At 40.6% G+C, this 20,169-nt stretch overlaps 3 protein-coding genes and 1 non-coding gene across 5 annotated transcripts in view; all 4 read left to right on the forward strand.

Annotated features, from left to right (window-relative positions):
- The first annotated feature begins 290 nt into the window (after nucleotides 1-290).
- Nucleotides 291-8,375, forward strand: LOC108877296 (elongation factor 2). Its single transcript, XM_018667285.2, has 13 exons — nucleotides 291-446; nucleotides 1,784-1,998; nucleotides 2,778-2,959; nucleotides 3,408-3,619; nucleotides 3,783-3,961; nucleotides 4,188-4,293; nucleotides 4,576-4,828; nucleotides 4,982-5,177; nucleotides 5,311-5,677; nucleotides 5,771-6,124; nucleotides 6,270-6,452; nucleotides 6,732-6,864; nucleotides 8,005-8,375. Exons 1-13 carry the CDS (start codon nucleotides 444-446, stop codon nucleotides 8,196-8,198), a joined length of 2,577 nt encoding a protein of 858 aa, XP_018522801.1. The 5' UTR covers nucleotides 291-443; the 3' UTR covers nucleotides 8,199-8,375.
- LOC127143513 (small nucleolar RNA SNORD37) lies at nucleotides 4,421-4,488 on the forward strand. Its single transcript, XR_007814990.1, has one exon. It is a non-coding gene; the product is annotated as a small nucleolar RNA SNORD37 (small nucleolar RNA).
- Nucleotides 8,376-9,666: 1,291 nt separating the features above from the next.
- hmg20b (high mobility group 20B) lies at nucleotides 9,667-13,736 on the forward strand. 2 transcript variants are annotated; one of them, XM_018667328.2, is made up of 9 exons: nucleotides 9,667-9,775; nucleotides 10,108-10,265; nucleotides 10,705-10,905; nucleotides 11,136-11,256; nucleotides 11,415-11,467; nucleotides 11,564-11,630; nucleotides 11,792-12,007; nucleotides 12,310-12,442; nucleotides 13,056-13,736. In XM_018667328.2, exons 2-9 carry the CDS (start codon nucleotides 10,185-10,187, stop codon nucleotides 13,066-13,068), a joined length of 885 nt encoding a protein of 294 aa, XP_018522844.1. In that variant the 5' UTR covers nucleotides 9,667-9,775; nucleotides 10,108-10,184; the 3' UTR covers nucleotides 13,069-13,736. The 2 variants fall into 2 exon arrangements, with proteins under 2 accessions (XP_018522844.1, XP_018522841.1); XM_018667325.2 differs by having other exon boundaries at nucleotides 9,713-9,775; nucleotides 10,164-10,265.
- A 953-nt stretch (nucleotides 13,737-14,689) lies between these two features.
- unc13a (unc-13 homolog A (C. elegans)) overlaps nucleotides 14,690-20,169 on the forward strand; it is a 47,507-nt gene continuing 42,027 nt past the window's right edge. The window contains 1 exon segment of the mRNA XM_051077286.1: nucleotides 14,690-15,661. Within this exon segment, the coding sequence (XP_050933243.1) occupies nucleotides 15,640-15,661 (22 nt within the window). The 5' untranslated portion in view covers nucleotides 14,690-15,639.

The raw sequence follows: 20,169 nt of genomic DNA on the forward strand, positions 1-20,169 counted from the left end.
TGTATATGTATATGTATATGTATATATGTATATATTTAAACAATCATTCTAAAAATCTATTAGAAAAGGTATTACATGTATAATCAGCAGCCTATAGAATTCATAATAAACCAAGTCTCAACAGATGATCCCTAGTTGGTCCTAATTAAGGTAATGGTTAAATAAATACTTAGTTGATTTAACAACGCTCCTTTAACTTTAATGACAAGCAAAGTTTCATGCCTTGGCTGCAGTAGCATCAGCTGGGTAGGTAATCGTGGCAGTATTCACTTGTAATACAACGTAACGTAAGTACGTGACTACGCATGTGGCGGACGCACGCGGTATAAAGCCCAGTTTTCTGACGTCAGCGGCCTCTTCCCTGCCTATGCCCTCGTGAGGTGGGCAGTGTAAAATTTCCTGTCTCTTTTCTTCACCAAGCGAATCCAAAACCATCCGTCAAAATGGTGAGTTGATAATATTTCTCTGAGTAATTGCTGAAGTATTGGGCACAAACGGTGTCCTCTGCGTTAATATTCTTTTTTAAAGAGGCGTTTTATCAATGTTATATTATCAGTTCTGTGGATTGTGCTTTGATCAAAATGGCAACCATTTTGTCATCTGTACTGTTAGCACCATAGGGGAGACGGCAATTCTAACAATTCTACTCTGTTTCACTAACTTGCTTTCTTATTTGCCAAAGTGAGACTGTTTAATATCGGTTTGAGCGGTATTCTATCGTAAGAGGTTTAAATACCCAGCGTTAGGTAACACGACAGTGTTGCAGTGTTGGCTAACTTTTGACAGTGGCGTTGCTCTAGTGTTAGGCTTTTCGGTAAAATGCTGATATTTATATAAATGTAGAGTTAGGATAAGAGTGCCAGTTAAACGTGTTATTTGTGGCGATGGTGCGAGCAAAATCAACACAGTATTTCGCTCTGAAGGTGTCCCGGGATGGAGGAATATTTTGCCGGCATTTCACGCTCCCCGGCGGAAGGAAGGCTAGTTCAGCTATCAAGCTAATGTTAGCAGTTAGCTCAGTGTCAAAGTCTGTACACGTGGCCTATTCATGCCAACACATTATGCCGGGTGCTGCTACGTGTAGTCTGTTTTCTTTAACCAGAAAATAATGGAGTATATTATCAGTTTATGAAATATATAATTGTTGTCTACCGGATGTGTTGACAAACGCACAAAGGGTCGTGCAAAAAATATCTGTCAAACGTAGGCAATAATAACGTCATAGATGTGGCGATGGCGGATGCCCAACGCCCTGGGTGGAAGTACTGAACAGTTCACGTTGAGTCAGCAACAATTTCTGATATGCAGAGGGTACAGTTAGTGCAAGGTGAAATACCTAAAAGACAGATGTTTCTAGACCATCGGTAGAATTAGTTAAAAGTGGAATTATCTATTTAACTAACTTCTATAGATATTGAGACAGAAGACCATGTAGTGCTTGAACACCAGTGGCTGTAAATCAAGTAGATAACCAGCCACTGCTCTTTAACCAGTGTTCTATGTGTGCACTTTTTCTACATGAGTACACATCAGTGGATTTAATAACTTTTTGGCAGATGAGCCCTTTCAGTTGTCTCATCTCCCTGGCCCAACTCAATGCCAGTAGCATTTCAATAGGACACCACATAATGATGACCAAGGACATTAAGCCTATTCACAGATCTGAATGACAGAGCATCAGATGGTATGACCTCATTGTTAACCCAGGTTGCCAGCCAGCTGCACTAAAAATGTTTTTGTTTCCCTATTTTGTGACGGCTGTAATCTGACTGTGTCCCCTCAGGTGAACTTCACCGTAGACCAGATCCGTGCCATCATGGACAAAAAAGCCAACATCCGTAACATGTCTGTGATTGCGCACGTCGACCATGGAAAGTCAACTCTGACAGACTCGCTGGTGTCGAAGGCTGGCATCATTGCCTCAGCTCGTGCTGGAGAGACCCGTTTCACAGACACGCGCAAAGATGAACAGGAACGTTGCATTACCATCAAGTCTACGTAAGTATCTTTTTGTACTTCCCACAGCACTCTTACACTGTCCCCCACTCCCGCTGTCTTTCCATTGAAGGTGCGTCTGCATCTCTGACATAAGGTAGCAATAAGTTAATTAACATTGATTAAGGGTAGTGTGAGCATAGATTTTTCTTTCATAATGTGCTTAGCTGTTATTTGTCCACACTGCATATTCTCTGGAAAGAGTCTAGGTGGTAGGAATGGTTCTGCTTGAGGGCAGTTAGTTACCTATCAGCCACGTATTTAACTATGGCTTTTTATTTTCACTGCTCTGCATACTGTAAGACAGTTTTGACTGCAGTAATCCTTGGCAGCTTTGTTTATATTTTTCAGCCAGTCCAAACACACTATGTAAAGTTGTGCTGTATATAGAAAGATATGCTTGCTTTTTGAATCCTCTAATGGATATTATTATTTTTCTTTAATGTATATCACACTATCCAGTAACTTATGGCCAATCAATTTGCAAACAATGCTTAATGTTTTGAAAATGTATTCTTCTCCTACTGTTAATATCTGCACAGTTATGGTGCAAAACTCCAACTTTTAGTAAAAAGGGAAAAACTTGTAAAGCCTCTGAAGTGATGTAATAGTTATGTCACACTGCATTGAACACATGTCGAGACACATTGGACACCAAGGGCTGTATGTAGATGGATATATTGCTTGTGGGAAAAAATAGCTGTTTTTAAGTGTGATTTTAATTGAAATCACAAATGGGTTTAAATTGTTACATTTGACATTTAACTTTGTCTTTATTGCAGCGCCATCTCTATGTACTACGAGCTGAGCGAAAACGACTTGGCCTTCATTAAGCAGTCCAAGGATGGCTCTGGCTTCCTGATCAACCTGATTGACTCACCAGGACACGTTGACTTCTCCTCTGAGGTGACTGCTGCTCTCCGTGTAACTGATGGAGCCCTGGTTGTAGTGGACTGTGTGTCTGGTAAGTAAATCACTGAATAATTCTTAGTTGCTGATCAGAGCTCCCCAAATTAATTCTCAGATTTTTACTTCAGCATTTTCTAAGTACACAAGCATGATATCACAGACTATCAGCAGGGCAAAGGAAAATCAAACATTTATAATGCTGGTCCAGCTTTTTCATCAAATACAGACAAAATTAAGAATGTTGAATCAGATGTGCAATAGTGTACAAGTAGATCAATTTGAATGTTAAATTTGTTTTTGTCATAAATTCAGACTTGGGCTACTAAAAATAATCTCTAGTGCACAGATTTTTCTCTTCTCACCAGAAGATGTGCTGTAGGAAAAGTTGATGTGCCAGCGGGTATCCCTGATGCTATATGTACACTATTGTACTAAATGTGTGAAATTATGCATAATCTGCTTTCCCCTTGGTTAAATTGTCTATCACTGTGTATCCCTACCAGGTGTTTGCGTGCAAACTGAGACAGTGCTCCGTCAGGCCATTTGCGAGCGTATCAAGCCAGTCCTGATGATGAACAAGATGGACCGTGCCTTGCTGGAGTTGCAGCTTGAACCAGAAGACCTTTACCAGACTTTCCAGCGTATTGTTGAGTCAGTCAACGTCATCATCTCCACTTACGGTGAAGATGAAACTGGACCTATGGGCAACATCATGGTGAGAGGCTGTCTGGACCTTCTTATCATACATGCGTCACCAACTAGTCTCATTGTGTTTGGTCACGTCTCGCACAACATGAGAATTTTTGCCTCTTAAGCATTTAATGAAAAATCTCTTGAGCTGCACTTGTGTCCTGATATAGTGCTGTCAACTCTCCTAGGTTGATCCAGTCATCGGTACTGTTGGCTTTGGCTCTGGACTCCATGGCTGGGCTTTCACTCTGAAGCAGTTTGCTGAGATGTATGCAGCCAAGTTTGCTGCCAAGGGCAACACCCAGATGACACCAGCTGAGCGCTGCAAGAAGGTGGAAGACATGATGAAGAAACTGTGGGGTGACAGGTGAGTCTCTAAACAAGGCATGATTACCAAGAGAAGTGCATGCAATTGGGGAGTGTTGCTAGCAGTAATGCACAGTGACACAGGTGCATACAAGATACCCAAGTGGCCTCTTTTAAAATGTTAGATGTGACTTTTCTCTAAATCTCAGAATTTGTGTCAGTTCTCAGTATAGCTGCCTCTTTGACTATGGTATTAGTAAATCTTTACATGTCTTGTATTATTCTAGGTACTATGATGTGGAAAATGGAAAGTTCACCAAGAGTGCCACTGGAGCTGATGGCAAGAAGTACTCCCGCACCTTTGTTGCTCTTATCCTGGACCCCATCTTCAAGGTAACAAGATTTGATAAGACTTAAAGTAAATATTGAGGTATAGTACACTTGGAGAACAAAACAGCGGTGTTCAGAGAAGTACATTTTGTAACAAAGTAATTAATCGTTGATAAAAATTTGTATGCCTGCAAGTGATGACTTGAATATTCTTCACTTTGACCTGACTAATCAGTGATGATAACCTTCAGTCTGAGCAGGGCACAAAAAGTGTGATTTGCTTCAACATCCTTGGTTTGATCATGTTGAATTGTGATGTGCTAATTAAAATCAACTTCCTTTTAGGTGTTTGATGCCATCATGAACTTCAAGAAGGAGGAGACTGCCAAACTCATCCAGAAGCTGGAGATCAAGTTGGATTCTGAGGAAAAGGACAAGGAGGGTAAGCCTCTCCTGAAGGCTGTCATGCGTCGCTGGCTGCCTGCTGGAGAAGCTCTTCTGCAAATGATCACCATCCACCTGCCTTCTCCTGTCACTGCCCAGAAGTACCGCTGTGAGCTGCTCTATGAAGGACCAGGAGATGATGAGGCGGCCATGGGTATGAAGCTCTGCCCATTTAATCCTGTGCATGAGTAAAAATGTTTTTTAAAAATCAAACATTTACAACACATAGTTTCAACAGTTGCATGCTGTTCTTGGTCTCATACTAATTGTCAGGCTAATTTTTTTTATTTTATTTTTTTGAACTCAGGTATCAAGAACTGTGACCCCAAGGCTCCCTTGATGATGTACATCTCAAAGATGGTGCCCACCAGTGACAAGGGTCGCTTCTATGCCTTTGGTCGTGTGTTCTCTGGGTGTGTCTCCACTGGCCTGAAAGTACGCATCATGGGACCAAACTTTGTCCCCGGAAAGAAGGACGACCTCTACTTGAAGCCAATTCAGAGGTTGGTTTCACATCTTGCCTGTTGATTGATGTTATCTCACTGGGGCATCAGTAATGAGGTCCAGAAATATTGTATAGATATTTGTCACAGCTGAATTCTCTTTGCTACCGCTCATGCACAATGCTCTTTGCAGGACCATTTTGATGATGGGACGTTACGTTGAGCCCATTGAAGATGTGCCATGTGGCAACATCGTGGGTCTGGTTGGAGTGGACCAGTTCCTTGTCAAGACCGGGACAATCACCACCTACGAGCAGGCACACAACATGAAAGTGATGAAGTTCAGTGTCAGCCCTGTGGTGAGAGTTGCTGTGGAGGCCAAAAACCCTGCTGACCTGCCCAAGCTGGTGGAAGGTTTGAAACGTCTGTCCAAGTCCGATCCTATGGTGCAGTGCATCATTGAGGAGTCAGGAGAACATATCGTTGCTGGAGCTGGAGAGCTGCATCTGGAGATCTGCCTGAAGGATCTGGAGGAGGATCATGCTTGCATTCCACTTAAGGTTATTAAATGCACTAAGAATCAAATGGAAGAGTCATTTTGGTATCATTCCTAGAGGTTAACATGTCTGCATTGAAATGTGTTTTCTTTTTAGAAATCTGACCCAGTGGTGTCCTACAGAGAGACCGTCAGTGCCGAATCAAGTGTCATGTGTCTGTCAAAGTCACCCAACAAGCACAACCGTCTGTTCATGAAGGCCCGTCCATTTGAAGAGGGTCTTGCAGAAGACATTGAGAAGGGTGAGGTTACCGCTCGTCAGGAGCTCAAGGCCCGTGCCCGTGTCCTTGCCGACACATATGGATGGGATGTCTCTGAGGCCAGAAAGATCTGGTGCTTCGGACCTGACGGAAATGGCCCCAACCTGCTGGTGGATGTCACCAAGGGAGTGCAGTACCTTAATGAGATCAAGGACAGCGTTGTGGCTGGCTTCCAGTGGGCAGTCAAGGAGGTGAGGGGGCCCATCATGCAAGAGTACAAATTTAAGTTAACATCACATCTTGAGTTACATTGTTAGTTGAAAGAAAAAAATCAGTCCTTTTTCTATGCAGAGGTCAGTGGATATACTTCTCATCTACAATTGATTTTGTCTTTAGGGTGTCCTCTGTGAAGAGAACATGCGTGCCATCCGCTTTGACATCCATGATGTGACCCTGCATACAGATGCTATTCACCGTGGTGGTGGTCAGATCATTCCCACAGCCCGCAGAGCTCTGTACGCTTGTGAGCTCACAGCTGAGCCCAGACTCATGGAGCCTGTCTATCTGGTGGAGATTCAGGTTGGTGCCACTCGACATGTAGTTTGCATTTTGTTTCTTTTAATCACCTAATATATTTGACAGGAGCTCAGCCGTCTGATTAATCATCTTTTCAATGTGTGACAAACTTGATGAGCAAGTTTGTCACTCCCTTTAGAGTCTGGAAAGGAACACTAGTTAACTCACAAATGTTTTTACTTGTCTCATAGACAGATTTTTACCATAGTTTAGATTTTATAGTTGTCTGTTGTTTTTCACAGATTTGAGTGTTGTCAACCTTATGTCATGTTTACTTTGCAGTGTCCTGAAGTTGCAATGGGTGGAATCTACGGTGTGTTGAACAGGAGGCGTGGTCATGTGTTTGAGGAGTTCAGTGTCATGGGAACACCCATGCATGTCATCAAGGCATACCTGCCTGTCATGGAGTCATTTGGTACGTCCTCTTTTAAAAACAAGCAGAGCAGCCAAAACATTGGTTGTCCAATTGGTGTTCATTTTGATTGTGTTTTAGTCTTGCATTCATTTTTTTTTTTTTTTTGTCATTTTGGTGATAATGAAAATATTATTTGGCTGAAGTTGACATTTAAGTCATAGATTGTGTCATACAGTTAAGCCCTAAAGTCACAGGTGTCAATCATCAAGAATACTTGTAGTGTTTACTCTGAGATTAGGTATGGGGGAAAAAAGGCTCTGTTTGCCTGTTCATATCAGAATGCAGTTGTTTACACACAGCGTCTTTCACAGTGTTCTGTTCTACAGTCAGGTATACAATACTCTCAGTAGATTGCTGATTACTCTCAGTTGTCAGTACCCCTGCACTGCTGATTTCATGACAAAAGCCAGCCAAGTCATGTAAGCATGCCATGGCCTGCCTCCTTGTGTTTTGTTGCTGCTGGCTTTCAGTTGAATTGGATATGTTGGTATGTTTTCTAATCTGCAGAAGAAGCAGCAGCTATCATGACAGACATTATGTTACTGAGACCAAACTTGATGTTTTATTAGTGCAAGTTATATGCCTAACTAAACCTCTGAAGAGGAGATACTTTTGGCAACCAAGGATAATTGTTTTACCCTCAGAGGCATACAGTATAATTGTGCATATGCACTACTAGAGACTCTTGAGCATGTTTTGACCCACTCTGCCTGTACTCAAGTCAAGAGTGTGGTGTACATGCAAATGTTTACATAAAAAGGTTTCATAAGCATTGTGCATGACTTGAAAGCGGTTCAAGTCATGCACAATGCTTGTATCAGACAACAGATGAGTGAAATTTTAAACGTAAATTCTAAAAGCAGTCATCTAATTCTTTTAAATAAAGGAGCTGCAGTAGACCGGAAAATGAGTTCATTGCACTGAGTGCATCGATCAAGAGGCAAATATTGGTGTGGAGTTTTAGCTCTGTAAGGCAGTTCATGCAACTGCTGCACATTTATTTTAACATCTGCGTCTTTTAATGCACTACCACCCAAGGTTCAAAGCCCCTAACTATTAACCAGAGGGGAAAACAAATATTTCTTAACTATCACAACTCGACAAGGAGGCGTTGAAACATTTTGCTCTGTCCATTTCCAGGTTTCACAGCTGACCTCCGTTCCAGCACTGGTGGCCAGGCCTTCCCACAGTGCGTCTTCGACCACTGGCAGATCCTTGCTGGAAACCCAATGGACGCTGCAACCAAGCCTGGTATTGTTGTCACGGAGACACGCAAACGTAAGGGTCTCAAGGAAGGTATCCCAGCCTTGGACAACTACCTGGACAAATTGTAAAACCCTGAACCCCACCTGGCTCATGCCTCATTCCTCCTTTCCCACCAAATTTAAGTCACATTGTGGGACCGGACTATACAGAACACAGTGAGCACTAATGTTTGCCAAAAGGATCGACGATAATGAATAAACAACTACAAAAATTGTAAACAATAAATAAAAGAAAATAAAAAGTTATGGTTCAGGCTGTGTGTGTTTTTTTTTTTTTTTTTTTTTTTTTAAATGGGGTGATCATGTGGATGCTATTAAGGGATGCTGTTTTCAATTATATAATTAATGCAGTTGGACTGTTTTGTGGCCTCTCTTGGTAAATGTGCTGCTAGTTGAGTTTTAATGTATCCAGTTCTTCCAGCAGTGCAGTCCACTTGGCTTTAAATCCTTATTTCTTACCTTAGACATTAAAATCAGCTTGGGCTGTGTTAAAGTGAGTTTGTACTTACATTTTGCATACAACTGTGAGGCAGTAATTCTAGTTCCTTGAGAGCTGTAGTCTTGAAATATGTTTAATTCCCAAACCCTAAGAGCCATAAAGATAAAGAGCATTCAAAACAGCTCAACCAAGAGAACTGGGGTGATAGTGTGACTTTATTAATTGGATTTCTAGCCCAGAAGTAGAAGTAGTATAGTCCTGTTGTAAATCCTGCCGAATCCAGCAGTGTAGGGTTTGGCCTGAGCAAGGAGGACAGCACTGGATGAAATAAACTTTAAATTATGGGTAGGAAAAATAAGGCACAGTGAGGAGCTGAAAATCAACAACCATATTACTGTGTACTTGCTTTTGAAAGCAGGACTGCAAATGTAGCTGTCATTTACACCAAACATCAACTTGCACCAGTCTACACAAATATTCAGTCTCTTGTCAAGAAAATCATTTGACTGTGCCGATATTCAGTGAGATTAATGGACGCTTTCATTTCATATTTTCTTCTGGTTGTCGTCTTTAGGATTTTTACCAGCTCGGTCGCCGTATTATAAAATAAAGATGTTGCTTTGTGTCGTACTCTCAACTTTCATGCTCTAAGGAATTTAAAGTTCCTCGCTGTGACCACTGGAGGGTGGTGAACACTCACGATCCACAGCCATAAGCAGAAAACACCGCTACGACAACCATCAACTCAAATCGACCATTTCCGGCGAAGGCTTTCAAAATAAAACATAGCCAGGGCACGTGAATTTGGTTTGTGGAAGCGACACCTACATTTTGCCTTCTGATTAAACCTTAATCGAGAATATCATCCACATTAGGAAAGCACGAGGACATTAAACATTTGACATCTAATCAACCTTATTACAGTAACAATATATGTATACACATACTGAGGCACTGTAAAAACAAAAAGAATATACAAATAAATTAATACAAAGTGTAAGAAAAAAAGTGAAGGAAAATAACTACTTTAAGTACATGTAGTCAAGTACTATACTCAAATACAAATTTGAAGTACTTGTACTCTACGTGAGTATTATGGGGATGGGGGGTGGGGTGTTCTCCAGCCAGCCAATCATGAGTCTCTGTACCGACCAATCAGATGATAGGCAGGCTTCTCTTCCTGTTTGGCCGAAGAATTCATTATCGGGTGAGTAATAAAACGTTTATCCTAAAAAGTAGAAATAATCGTATAAAACCGCCACCGTCCTGAGTGAATGAACATTACTGAACGTACGAATGCACATTTTGCTGTATTATATTTTTTTCCCGCGGGAGAGTAAGCAGTTTGGATTACCTTTGTGTCCGTTGTGTATGTGTGTGAGTGTGAGAGAGTGTGCGAACAGAGCGACCAGTTAGCCTCACTGAGTTGCTAGCAGGCAGGTTAGCTTAAGAAGCGGCATCACTGCGGGGACATTTGTAGAAAAAATTACAATTGCCCGCATCTTTTTTATACAACTTCTCACATGTTATTCTGCACAGATACCTTCCCACGACATAACTTTAGGGGATAAAGACCCGTTTTCACACTGACACAGTCAATTGCACGGAAGGAGATCATGGGAGGGATCAAACAAGAGCAGAATGATGCATCTCAGCAGCCCAGAGCCTCTCATTCAGCAGATCAGCCACAAGAGGAGGTGAGTACTGCTGCATTACGATAAAAAAAAAAACAAAAAAGGGTGTGTAAATTGCTTTAATCTCATCTTCTCATTTGCGGGAACACGACTGTCCAGTTTTGCAGCTAAAGATTTGAGTGAGCATTTTGTTTAAGGAGTTAAAACTGTTTCCTATACACTAACTTATCATTTTATTAGGTGCACACTATTACAGTAGTCCTAGAAAATATACACAATAAACAATTATTCAATTAATCAACTAGTCATTTAACATAAAATTAGCCAAAAAGTCTGGTTCCAGCCACTTAAATATGAATATTTTCTAGGTTATTCAGTCATACATGATGGTACATTGAGTATCTTAGGGTAATGGAACGTGATTTTCCCCATTGCTTATTTGCTGACCAAACAACTGACATGTCCCCTGCATTCACAAGAGTGTTGTTTCCCCTCTCTGCAGCCTAGGAAGAGAGGTTGGCCAAAGGGAAAGAAAAGAAAGAAGGTGCTACCAAATGGTCCCAAGGCACCAGTGACAGGCTATGTCCGCTTTCTAAATGAACGGCGGGAGCACATGCGTGCCCGATACCCTGACTTACCCTTCCCAGAAATCACCAAGAGACTCGGAGCAGAGTGGACACGATTAGCCCCAAATGACAAACAGGTAACTCTTAAAGTTTTCCACACATACACATTGTATATTCAGTACACTGGCTGCACAGAATGTGCTATGGTGTTCTTTCCAGTTTGATGGTTGTGAAATATTTTTTCTGAAGAAATGTACCATATGATCAGTTTTCAAAAAATGTGTTTTTAACAAGGTTTCAAACAATCAAGCCTATTGTCTTTAGGCAAGACAATAATAGATTAGTGACGTTATGTGTGTACTGACAGCGCTATCTGGATGAGGCAGAGCGGGAGAAAATTCAGTATGCCCAGGAACTGAAGGAATATCAGCAGACTGAGGCCTATCAGATCACCAGCGCTAAGATACAAGACAAAAGGATCAAGAAAGGTGATTATTCACATAAGGTTTATCATGTTATTTTCTGCTTGTACGTATGTGTTTTTATCAGTTACTGCATTTAAAATAACCACCACATCACCAGGGCACACACACGGTACTTTCTATTTGTTTTTCCATTACAATGGGCATACATTTTTCTCTTTCAGAAGATACTCCATCCGTCATCATCAGTGCTAGTTCAGGGTCATCTTTACCAAAGGTACACTTTTATATCTTGTCACCATATACTCTGCAGCATCATTATAATACAAATTGCACACAGCTGAGTTGTCCATTTGACAATTTTGTCCTGCAGGCTTCTGATCTCTCAAGCAGATTTGACATCCCTATCTTCACAGAGGAGTTCCTAGACCAGAACAAAGGTGACAGAGAAACTGAAGATAATCATTCTGACTTATCACAAGTAAAGCACATGGCAGTGTGTTCAGCATGACTGGGTGCTAATGCTAAGACAGAATTGTAATGTTACTTTATTGGGTAATAGGACATTACGTCTTTTTTATTTCATTCTTTGTGGTTTCAGCTCGAGAGGCTGAGTTGCGACGTCTTCGCAAGGCCAACATAGAGTTTGAGGAGCAGAATGCGGTGTTGCAGCGGCACATTAAGGACATGTACAACGCTAAAGAACGACTGGAGGCTGAACTGGGGCAGGACGAGAAGCGCACCCAGGCTCTTCAGCAACACTTGCTGGCTATTAAACACACTCTGGTCAACAGTCTCTCATCAGTGCCCCTGCCAGGTAAGCAGTCAGCTGCATATAGACAGAGTGAGGATATGCAGATAGTAATACACCTTCATGATATTAGACAGGTCTCCTGGTATCAGGTGATATTTTCATACTAGATTCATTTAGCTTGATCTCACCTTATAAATGTACTGATAATGTTAGCCTTTCTAAGTGACTGGTCTGCTTGACTTTTAATATCTGACCTGCCATATTAGTGTTTAAATTTCATGATAATTCTAATGAGAAGATCACATAAAAATATTCCATGAAGTGAAAGTTTTATTCTTCCGTGGTTTTTTGTTTTTTCTGAACAGGCACTGGTGAGACAGCCTCTCTTGGGAACCTGGACTCATACCTGAGTCGTCTCAGTGGAGTTCTGGAGGGAAACCCTCACAAGCACCGTGCCCTGCTCACCCAGCTTTGCGAGGTCCTCTCTCATTTTGACAGGTAACTGAAACCTCTTAAACACATATACCATAGGTGTGTCACAGCAGACTAAACATGCATTTGACCTGTGTTTGACCACTGACACCATCTACTGATCACAGGAACTGTACTACCACCTACACATCATGTAGTTCTATTCACAGTATTATCTGGATTATATCCCTTTATGTGACCCAAGAAGACTCAGTAGGATTGAAATGATGACTTTTAAGTTGAAACAGAAGTTTAGCAGATATACTCAGTATGTGGGTACTTTTCTACAGATTCTGATTTCCTGGCCTCAATATAAAGTTTGATGAATTGTTTAAAAAGTTAGGCTCTTTACTCTTTACCATCATGTTCAACTGTGTTTGCAATCAAGTAGATCTGAATTTATCATGTACTCCAATATGTCTATGTTCTATAATAATCCTTGCAGTTATTACCTGTCAGAAATGATAACCTCAGGAGAAAAGAGGCATAAAGGAAAAATACATTATTAGGAGTAGCATAAACCTGCGTCAAACATGATTATCCTTGTTAGGATTTTCAACTCTTAATTTCTGAGGACCACCTCTAAATTATTTGTCTAAATGTCATTTTTCTCTGGCTGCATGCTTTAATTCCCTGTCAGTGAGAAGTTATGAGGAGACTCCATCCAGAGACCCTTTCATTCCTGCATCAGAGGGACACACGACAGGCTCAGTGGTATTAGGTCAAGTCATATGGATATTGCAAGGATAGTTAAAGCAAGGGTACAAATACTTCAAAACACCACACACAGACAGACCATATCTACATGCCTCTTCTTAATGAATATGTGTATTCTGTAGAATATGTGTATTCATGCACATGATTTTTGTGTGTTTTTGTGAATGTAAATCTGTGTGGCAGTGTTGAGGGTTTTTACAGTTCAGGAATTTCATTAAGCGTAATGTAATTTTACCTTCTCAGCTGCCATAAGTACATTTGGATTGACCCTAACTCTATTGTGTAACTGTGTATTAGCAGTTACAGACAGGCCCATGACCTGTCCAATGAGATAAGCCTTATCAGTTTACATTAAATGCCATTTGGCATGTGGTTTGTGGGTAATGTGTACGTAGTGTTATTTAGACTGCATGAAAAAAAAAACTGGAAGGGATGAAAATTAAATGTTAGGGTATACATGTTTGAATTTACATTGATAATGATAGGTTGTGGGATGAATAAGCAGTTTCACATGTTGTCAGAATATTATATATTTGTGCAGTATATTTGTATTTTTTGAAAGGTCCATTAAACCATACTGAAAATGTTTCCAGCAAAAGGTAAATATGTGCAGTTTTGCAATTTTTACGTGGTGGTGAAACATTCCTTATTATTTAAAAGGCCCCATCTCAAGTTTAAATCAAATCATAAAACATCTTACTAAATTTGCATGTATAGATACCATGAACTGGTAAAGGTTACTGGTAAAATATACCTTTTATATGATTTTGGTGCTGACCCTCAAGGATAGATTGTGACAATGCAAACAATGTTGTGTTCCAGCAGGGGGAGCTGTACACCCACACAGGAGAAAGCAGTTATGATTTGAATCTTGGACCAGAGTTGAAGGGCTGAGACTGACTTAGATTTTGCCAGTGATATACTCAAGTCAGACCAAGGCTCAAAGATTAATAGCATATGACAAATATCATATTTTTCTTTTTCTGTGTTTTGTAAATTTAGGCAATAACAGTTCATCTGCTTCCAGTCAAGAGTCGCTTAATTAAATCACCTCAACTTAGGGCTGAAATTAATGGATACCTTTATCATCAGTTGCAATCTACCAATTTATTTCCTCGGTTAATCATTTGTCAAGAAACAGTGAAAGATGCCCATCACAATTTCCAAGAGTTCAAAGTGACTTAATCAAAATGGTGATGATTTAACCAATGATTTGTTTGACCAATTCACCTGAAACCCAAATAAATTTGATTTACTGTAATGAAAAATAGCTAATCTGCACATTTGAGAATTTAATTAACTGATTATCAGTACAGTTGCTGATTTATTTTCTGTCCATTGACTAATCGACAAATTGACTAATTGTTTCAGCTCTTAAATATATACGTATAGATTTATACTTATATGTGTTTGTGATTCCAAAGGGTTCACAGACTTTTTCTTGCCCCTGTATGGCTGAGTGATGGGCAAAAAAATTATATTGTGATTATTTTGACAGATATTGAACTATGAGTCATGTTTTTAGAATGAATTTTTTAATTTCATTTTTGCTAACAAAAAAAAAAAAAAAAAAAAAAAAAAAAAAAAAGATGATGTGATTTGTTGCTGGGGTCTGTGACAAATAAGCATGTCCCTTTTACATCGGTAGAATATGATTTGTAGTTCAGGGCATCTCTACCATGATGGTTCAATTATAATGGAATGTTGTGACATGTTTTACCTTTATCAAAAAAAAAAAAAAATGCAGTTCCTGCGATTTTGACATTGTACTTGATCATATTGTGATTTCAATAATATTCCAATTAATTGTTCAGCCATATTTAGCGACAGCATAATAATCAGTGATTAGTTTTAATGTTGTGGCTGATCAGTGTATGTGAAGATGAATGTCCTATAACTTACTGTTAAGTGATTCTTCTCCAATCATCTTTCCCCTGGCATTCTATTTTTTTCTTTAAATGTAGAGCTGGGTAATACAGTCACAATGAGTTTACACTGAACACCTTCATGTTGATGATCTGATATTATTTGAGGATACCGGCTGAAGATTTCGTAGGTTATTATTGATAAATGTGTTGAAAGTACAGAGGGAGAGGCTAATGATCAGGTGTTTCAGCATCCCCCCGCCCCCCACCACCGCTCTGACGTCACTGCCAGGAGCTGTCCACACAGCGGTGGTGCTGAAGCTGAACAAGATGGCTGTGTGTTGGGGAGCGGAGAGCTGAGCGTGAAGGGGGTTGGGGGAAATAGTATCGAATTTAGACGGACACGCCGTTTAACAAAATAAAGGCGGAGAGGTTCTGCGGCTCTGGCGTCCACCCTCAAAGTGTGAAGACTTATTTTTGACCAACGTAACGAGCCCTGCCAGGCCCAGTCTCTGCAAGCGACTGCAGGCTTCTCTATCTCCAGCCCAACGAGTCTTTCCCAAGGCTGTATATTGTACAGATAAGCTCACTTAAGAAAGCTGGTGAAGAAACTGGACCCCGCACTAAAGGCGCCTATAAGAAATGTCATTGCTGTGTGTTGGAGGTAAGAGAAAAGCTAACAATCCACATCTTGACTTGCTGTCAATTTCCTCCACCTGCTGGTGTGAGGAGCATAAATCGCTCCTTACAAGTCGCATCTTAACGGCTTTTTGGGATTTACCTGAGAGGACAAAGATCTTTTCCATCAGTAATTTGGATTAGTCGTTATACACGTGTGTGGCTGTTAATTATTTGCGATGCTATTAACCTGTAGTTTAAGGCACATCTCATTAATAAGGCGAATTCTTCCCATCATCTTTGGCTATTTTGCATATTTCCAATCATTTTTTCGTTCATTTACCCCGAAATATTTCACTCCTGCTGTCACCCATGACAGCAATGGGTTCGGTTTTACACCACCTGCCATTGCTACTACAGGATCAATTTATAGAGTAGGTGTATGCTTTCTGGCAGCCGCTGTCAAACATAGTAAAACAAGATGTAATCCACTCTCAGTCTGTCCCTGTGTAACAGAAGCCCGGGGTGATTTATGTTTCACGTCAGAAAGCCGATAGCGTTTTGATCAAAAATTATCTTGTGTGCATTTGTAGCATGACATTTCATTTCCGTTTTCCCGTGTAATTTCACGAAGCAAGAAAAAAAGGCGTGTGCTGTAGCCTACCGGGTTTTCTTTACAGTAAGGCATTTCTTTAAACCACGTGACTGAGTGCACGATTCTTAAATTATCTTTCTCTATTGATTGAGCTATATAATGACAGCCGCAGTCTGTTCTGCGTTTGAATAACTGAAGATTCCTCAGTTGGATTTCAAATTGGTTTCCTACTGTAAAAGGAAGCCCAACTTATAACATTATGCTGAATCATAACCGCTTTTTAAATATCTTTTAACTATCTTTTTTCAGTGAAGTCTATGATGTGATGTATAATGTATGAAAAACAAATAGAAAGTGCAGGCAAACAGATTGTGTTGTTTTTTCTTGGTTAGGATTCAGATTTCATGTGTCAGGAGCTTCAAATAAGACCTCCATTAATCAAAACTTACTCTATTTTAATTAGGAGTCCTTTGCTTTCAGGTGTAGTTTAAATTGATTTGCATAAATGTCTAAGGGGGAACTGGGGGGACAGATTTTCCAAATGTCAAGGGAATTAAATACTGTTATCACGTGGATCTCCTGTAACCACTTCAATAACCCCTGGTCATCCCTAGATCCCACTTTGGGACCAAAAGTTAAAACCATATGAGACATGCTCATAGCCACCAGGAGATTTAAGTATTTATCAAGAATCTCAGAGCAAGTCCATGAAATTGTACTTAATGTTTCATTAGGATTAAATATACTCCTCTTTCAGAGTATTCAAGGTTTTTCTCCATTGTCTCTTCAGTAAGAAGTTCTCCTTCTGTTTGCGTTTAATACATCCAAAGAAAAAAAAGTAATTTTGAATGAAATTTACTGAATTCACAGTTGTCAGAGACCCTTAAACCACAAGTTTATTTAATCCGGTGTCTTTGAAGAGAGATTTACATGATCTGTGTTAATGCCTGCTGAAATGTGTGCACAACTTATCATGTGTTACTTCCCTCTTAAACAAGTTTGGACAGAACTCTTTGCAGCTCTCTAAAATCCTCAATGAACTGGTGTGAGTTTCCCAAGTTGTTACAGTTTGTGATAGCTCCTCAATCACTTGTAAGCCTAAAAGTACAGACAAATATGAACCCTGCACTCTGAGAACACTGACACTTGTGGAGCCTGATTTATCAGGGAGCAGTGACAGAAAAATGAGGAAGTGATTCCTGGAGCAGGCGTGTAGTGTTTATGAAGAGGCTGTTACTGTATGTTGTTGACACCAGTGCTAGAGCTGATTGCACAGATGTCAGGATTGAGATTCAGGCTTGTTGGTGGCCCCTTTATGTCCTGAAGCTTTGTTGGCATAGCAACCCCAGTGGTATTTTAGGTCTCTGCTGGCATTTTCTCATTAGTTTCTACACACTCAGTTATAGGCCTGCAGCTAGGTTTATATTGATATTATGTTTTTTTACACTGACTGTGAGTAGAATGAAGTAATAAAGAGGATAAGTGTAGCTGTTCAGCTTGGGCTGCATGGTAGCACAAGTTAGGCTGATATAAACATTGTAGTAGCGGTGTTGTGGCATTGCCTGGTCAGAGATGTGTTTATATTCTACTCTAAATGATAAATGATAGCCTGTGCCACAGAAGCTGAATAAGCGTATTCAGATCTGCCAACCCTCCTCTTGCTGTCAACCCCCTGTAGAGAGATGCCAGTTCACACATTGGAACTTTATAACAGAACAAGCCACAAGAGACAGACTCATTAGTGTCACCTTTTCTCATTAACATCTACCTTAAGATTATTTACATATAGAGTCACATCGTTAGGGAAGAATCTTGGCAAAAGTAGATAGAAAGTCCAACATGATAATTGAACACCAAAATGTCCTGCTGGTTCTTTGTCTTATTACCATTTCAAAGGCACTGCTTCATTAGCGTTATAATGACTAGGGTTATTGAGAGTCTGGAAATAGTTAGGAGCAAAGAACAATTGTGTTTTAATGGAAATACATAGTAGATAAAACATAGCATTCGTATTCTGTGGTTAATGATGCCAAGGATACATGTAGTGTTTATATGCTATTTATATTCTCTGAAATGTCTCAAGATTGATTGCTAAGCATCTTTCCACTTTATCACTGATTCTAATTAGGCTTTATGAGAGGAGTACTCAATCTTCAGTGACTAACTTTAAGTACTTTTGTGACAGTTTTATTCTAATTCACATTATTAATATATTCCCCCTGGTATACAGTAGGTGTACTGAATTTTATCAGGCAGAGTGGACAAGGACAGATTGTAATGACCTCTCGTCTGTTTTTCTCACCTAACTGTGCACTTGAGTCTCTCCTCTTTTTTCTTATAATCTCCAAATTATTTCTTCCCTGCATTCCCTGTCTACCAGTTTATATTGTTGTTCCCGGTGTCCTTTTAATTGCTCTGAAGTGCAGGCTCTTTGAAAGCTTTTGATTGGAAAACCTCAGGAAATAAAAAGCTCCTTTAGCTTCTCTGCACCAGGGCATGAACGAATGTATTTGTCCAATTTTCCCCAGCAAAGAAAGAGAATATGAGATCCTGTAATTACTGTGGCAGGGACTCAACATTTTCTGTTCAGGGGTTTGCAGAAAATATCTAACACCTACTCCCTTTCACTCTTTCCTCTATGCTGTAACTGCAGCGATGTTGGTTTAGTCTTATGCCTGTGAGCTGTAAGCACACCCCCACCCCCACCTCCTTTCCGGCACCCCCCACCCCACACCCCCGCCCCGTCACACTGAAGTGGTTATTTTTAGTGTTGGGGATGCAGCTCACTCTGCCCGCATCCGGCTGCACAGAGAGATTAATGGAGCACAAGAGAAAGAGATAGAAAGGGAGCACACGTGCATACTTGCCACATGGCAGGGGGAGCTTGTAGGAGCGAGTGATTGAGAGAGTGAGAGAAGACTGATGACTGGCTGGTGGTGAGGAGAGGACAAGTGTTTGAGGGGCGTGGGGGGGGGGGGAGCGCATTGGCAATGGTGCAGCTGGGGTGTATCTGTCATTTACTGTCTGTTTAAAGCAAAGAAATAATTCATTTGAACGTCTCTTTGTCAAATGTATATTCAGCACCTCCATGGAAATGAGCCTTCCTCAGCCCTCAGGCGTGACTGCCGTGTCAGCAGCTAAAAATCAGGAAGAGGATTTTACTTTGAAGTTGGCTGAGAAGCACATGCTCCACCGAGCCACTTACTCCACCACCTGCCTCATGAATCAGAGCGATATTTAAGTGATAAGTGTTATCCCAAGGGTTTGCTGAGGTCATGATATTTTTAGAAGCAAATGCGTCCACAATGATCATCATACCTGCTCTGCTGTCACCAGCTCTGAAAATGACTCATATTGTTCCTTTGTCAGCATCACATTTGCAGTCATGATTTTTAGGCTTTTCTTCATTGAATAAAAAGGAGTGTTTATTTATTTTAGCTTCATCTATTTTAAACAGATGAACTGTAGGTCGTATGTTAAAAAGTCATTCCTTTTGCAGCCATTCACACATGCTCAGTGGATTTTTTAAGGGATTGGTTTTAAATGATGTTTATTCCCTGTATTTCTTTCCTTAAATGTAACATCAGTGAAAAGAGGCAATCAGCAGGGATTAAAAACCAGAGCTCTGAATATTAATACCTCGCTGCCGAACATGGGGATGCTGGGCATCGGCAGGGTGCAGGATCGAATGAATAATGAAGAGACTTTTGACGTCACTGTGCTTTTAAAAGTCAGTCTGGTACCTCCAGAGGACCCTGTGTGGAGGAGCTGGCAGTGGCACCTCAGTAGAACCTCATCTATTGTGTTAGGGAAAAAAAAGGCGGCACTGCTCAGTCTTTTATCCACCACCCCCCTGTTGACAACACTCACACATAGAGAACATCATTCAGAGAGGACGAGGCGTGTGGCCACTCTCAACCATGGCATCACCTTTAGCTGTCACCTTATGGACCTGTGAC

This window comes from Lates calcarifer, linkage group LG17 (genome assembly GCF_001640805.2).
Source record: "Lates calcarifer isolate ASB-BC8 linkage group LG17, TLL_Latcal_v3, whole genome shotgun sequence".
In the NCBI taxonomy this organism is placed as follows: Eukaryota; Metazoa; Chordata; class Actinopteri; family Centropomidae; genus Lates; species Lates calcarifer.

What these genes read in the sequence shown, in the direction of transcription:
- LOC108877296 (XM_018667285.2), top strand. An exon ending in TGCATTACCATCAAGTCTAC is followed by an intron (nt 1,999 to 2,777) that starts GTAAGTATCTTT and finishes TCTTTATTGCAG; the next exon opens with CGCCATCTCTATGTACTACG. An exon ending in TGTAGTGGACTGTGTGTCTG is followed by an intron (nt 2,960 to 3,407) that starts GTAAGTAAATCA and finishes TATCCCTACCAG; the next exon opens with GTGTTTGCGTGCAAACTGAG.
- hmg20b (XM_018667325.2), top strand. Translation starts at nt 9,728, where the DNA reads ATGATAGGCAGGCTTCTCTTCCTGTTTGGCCGAAGAATTCATTATCGG. An exon ending in CAGGGTCATCTTTACCAAAG is followed by an intron (nt 11,468 to 11,563) that starts GTACACTTTTAT and finishes TTTGTCCTGCAG; the next exon opens with GCTTCTGATCTCTCAAGCAG. An exon ending in CTCATCAGTGCCCCTGCCAG is followed by an intron (nt 12,008 to 12,309) that starts GTAAGCAGTCAG and finishes TTTTCTGAACAG; the next exon opens with GCACTGGTGAGACAGCCTCT.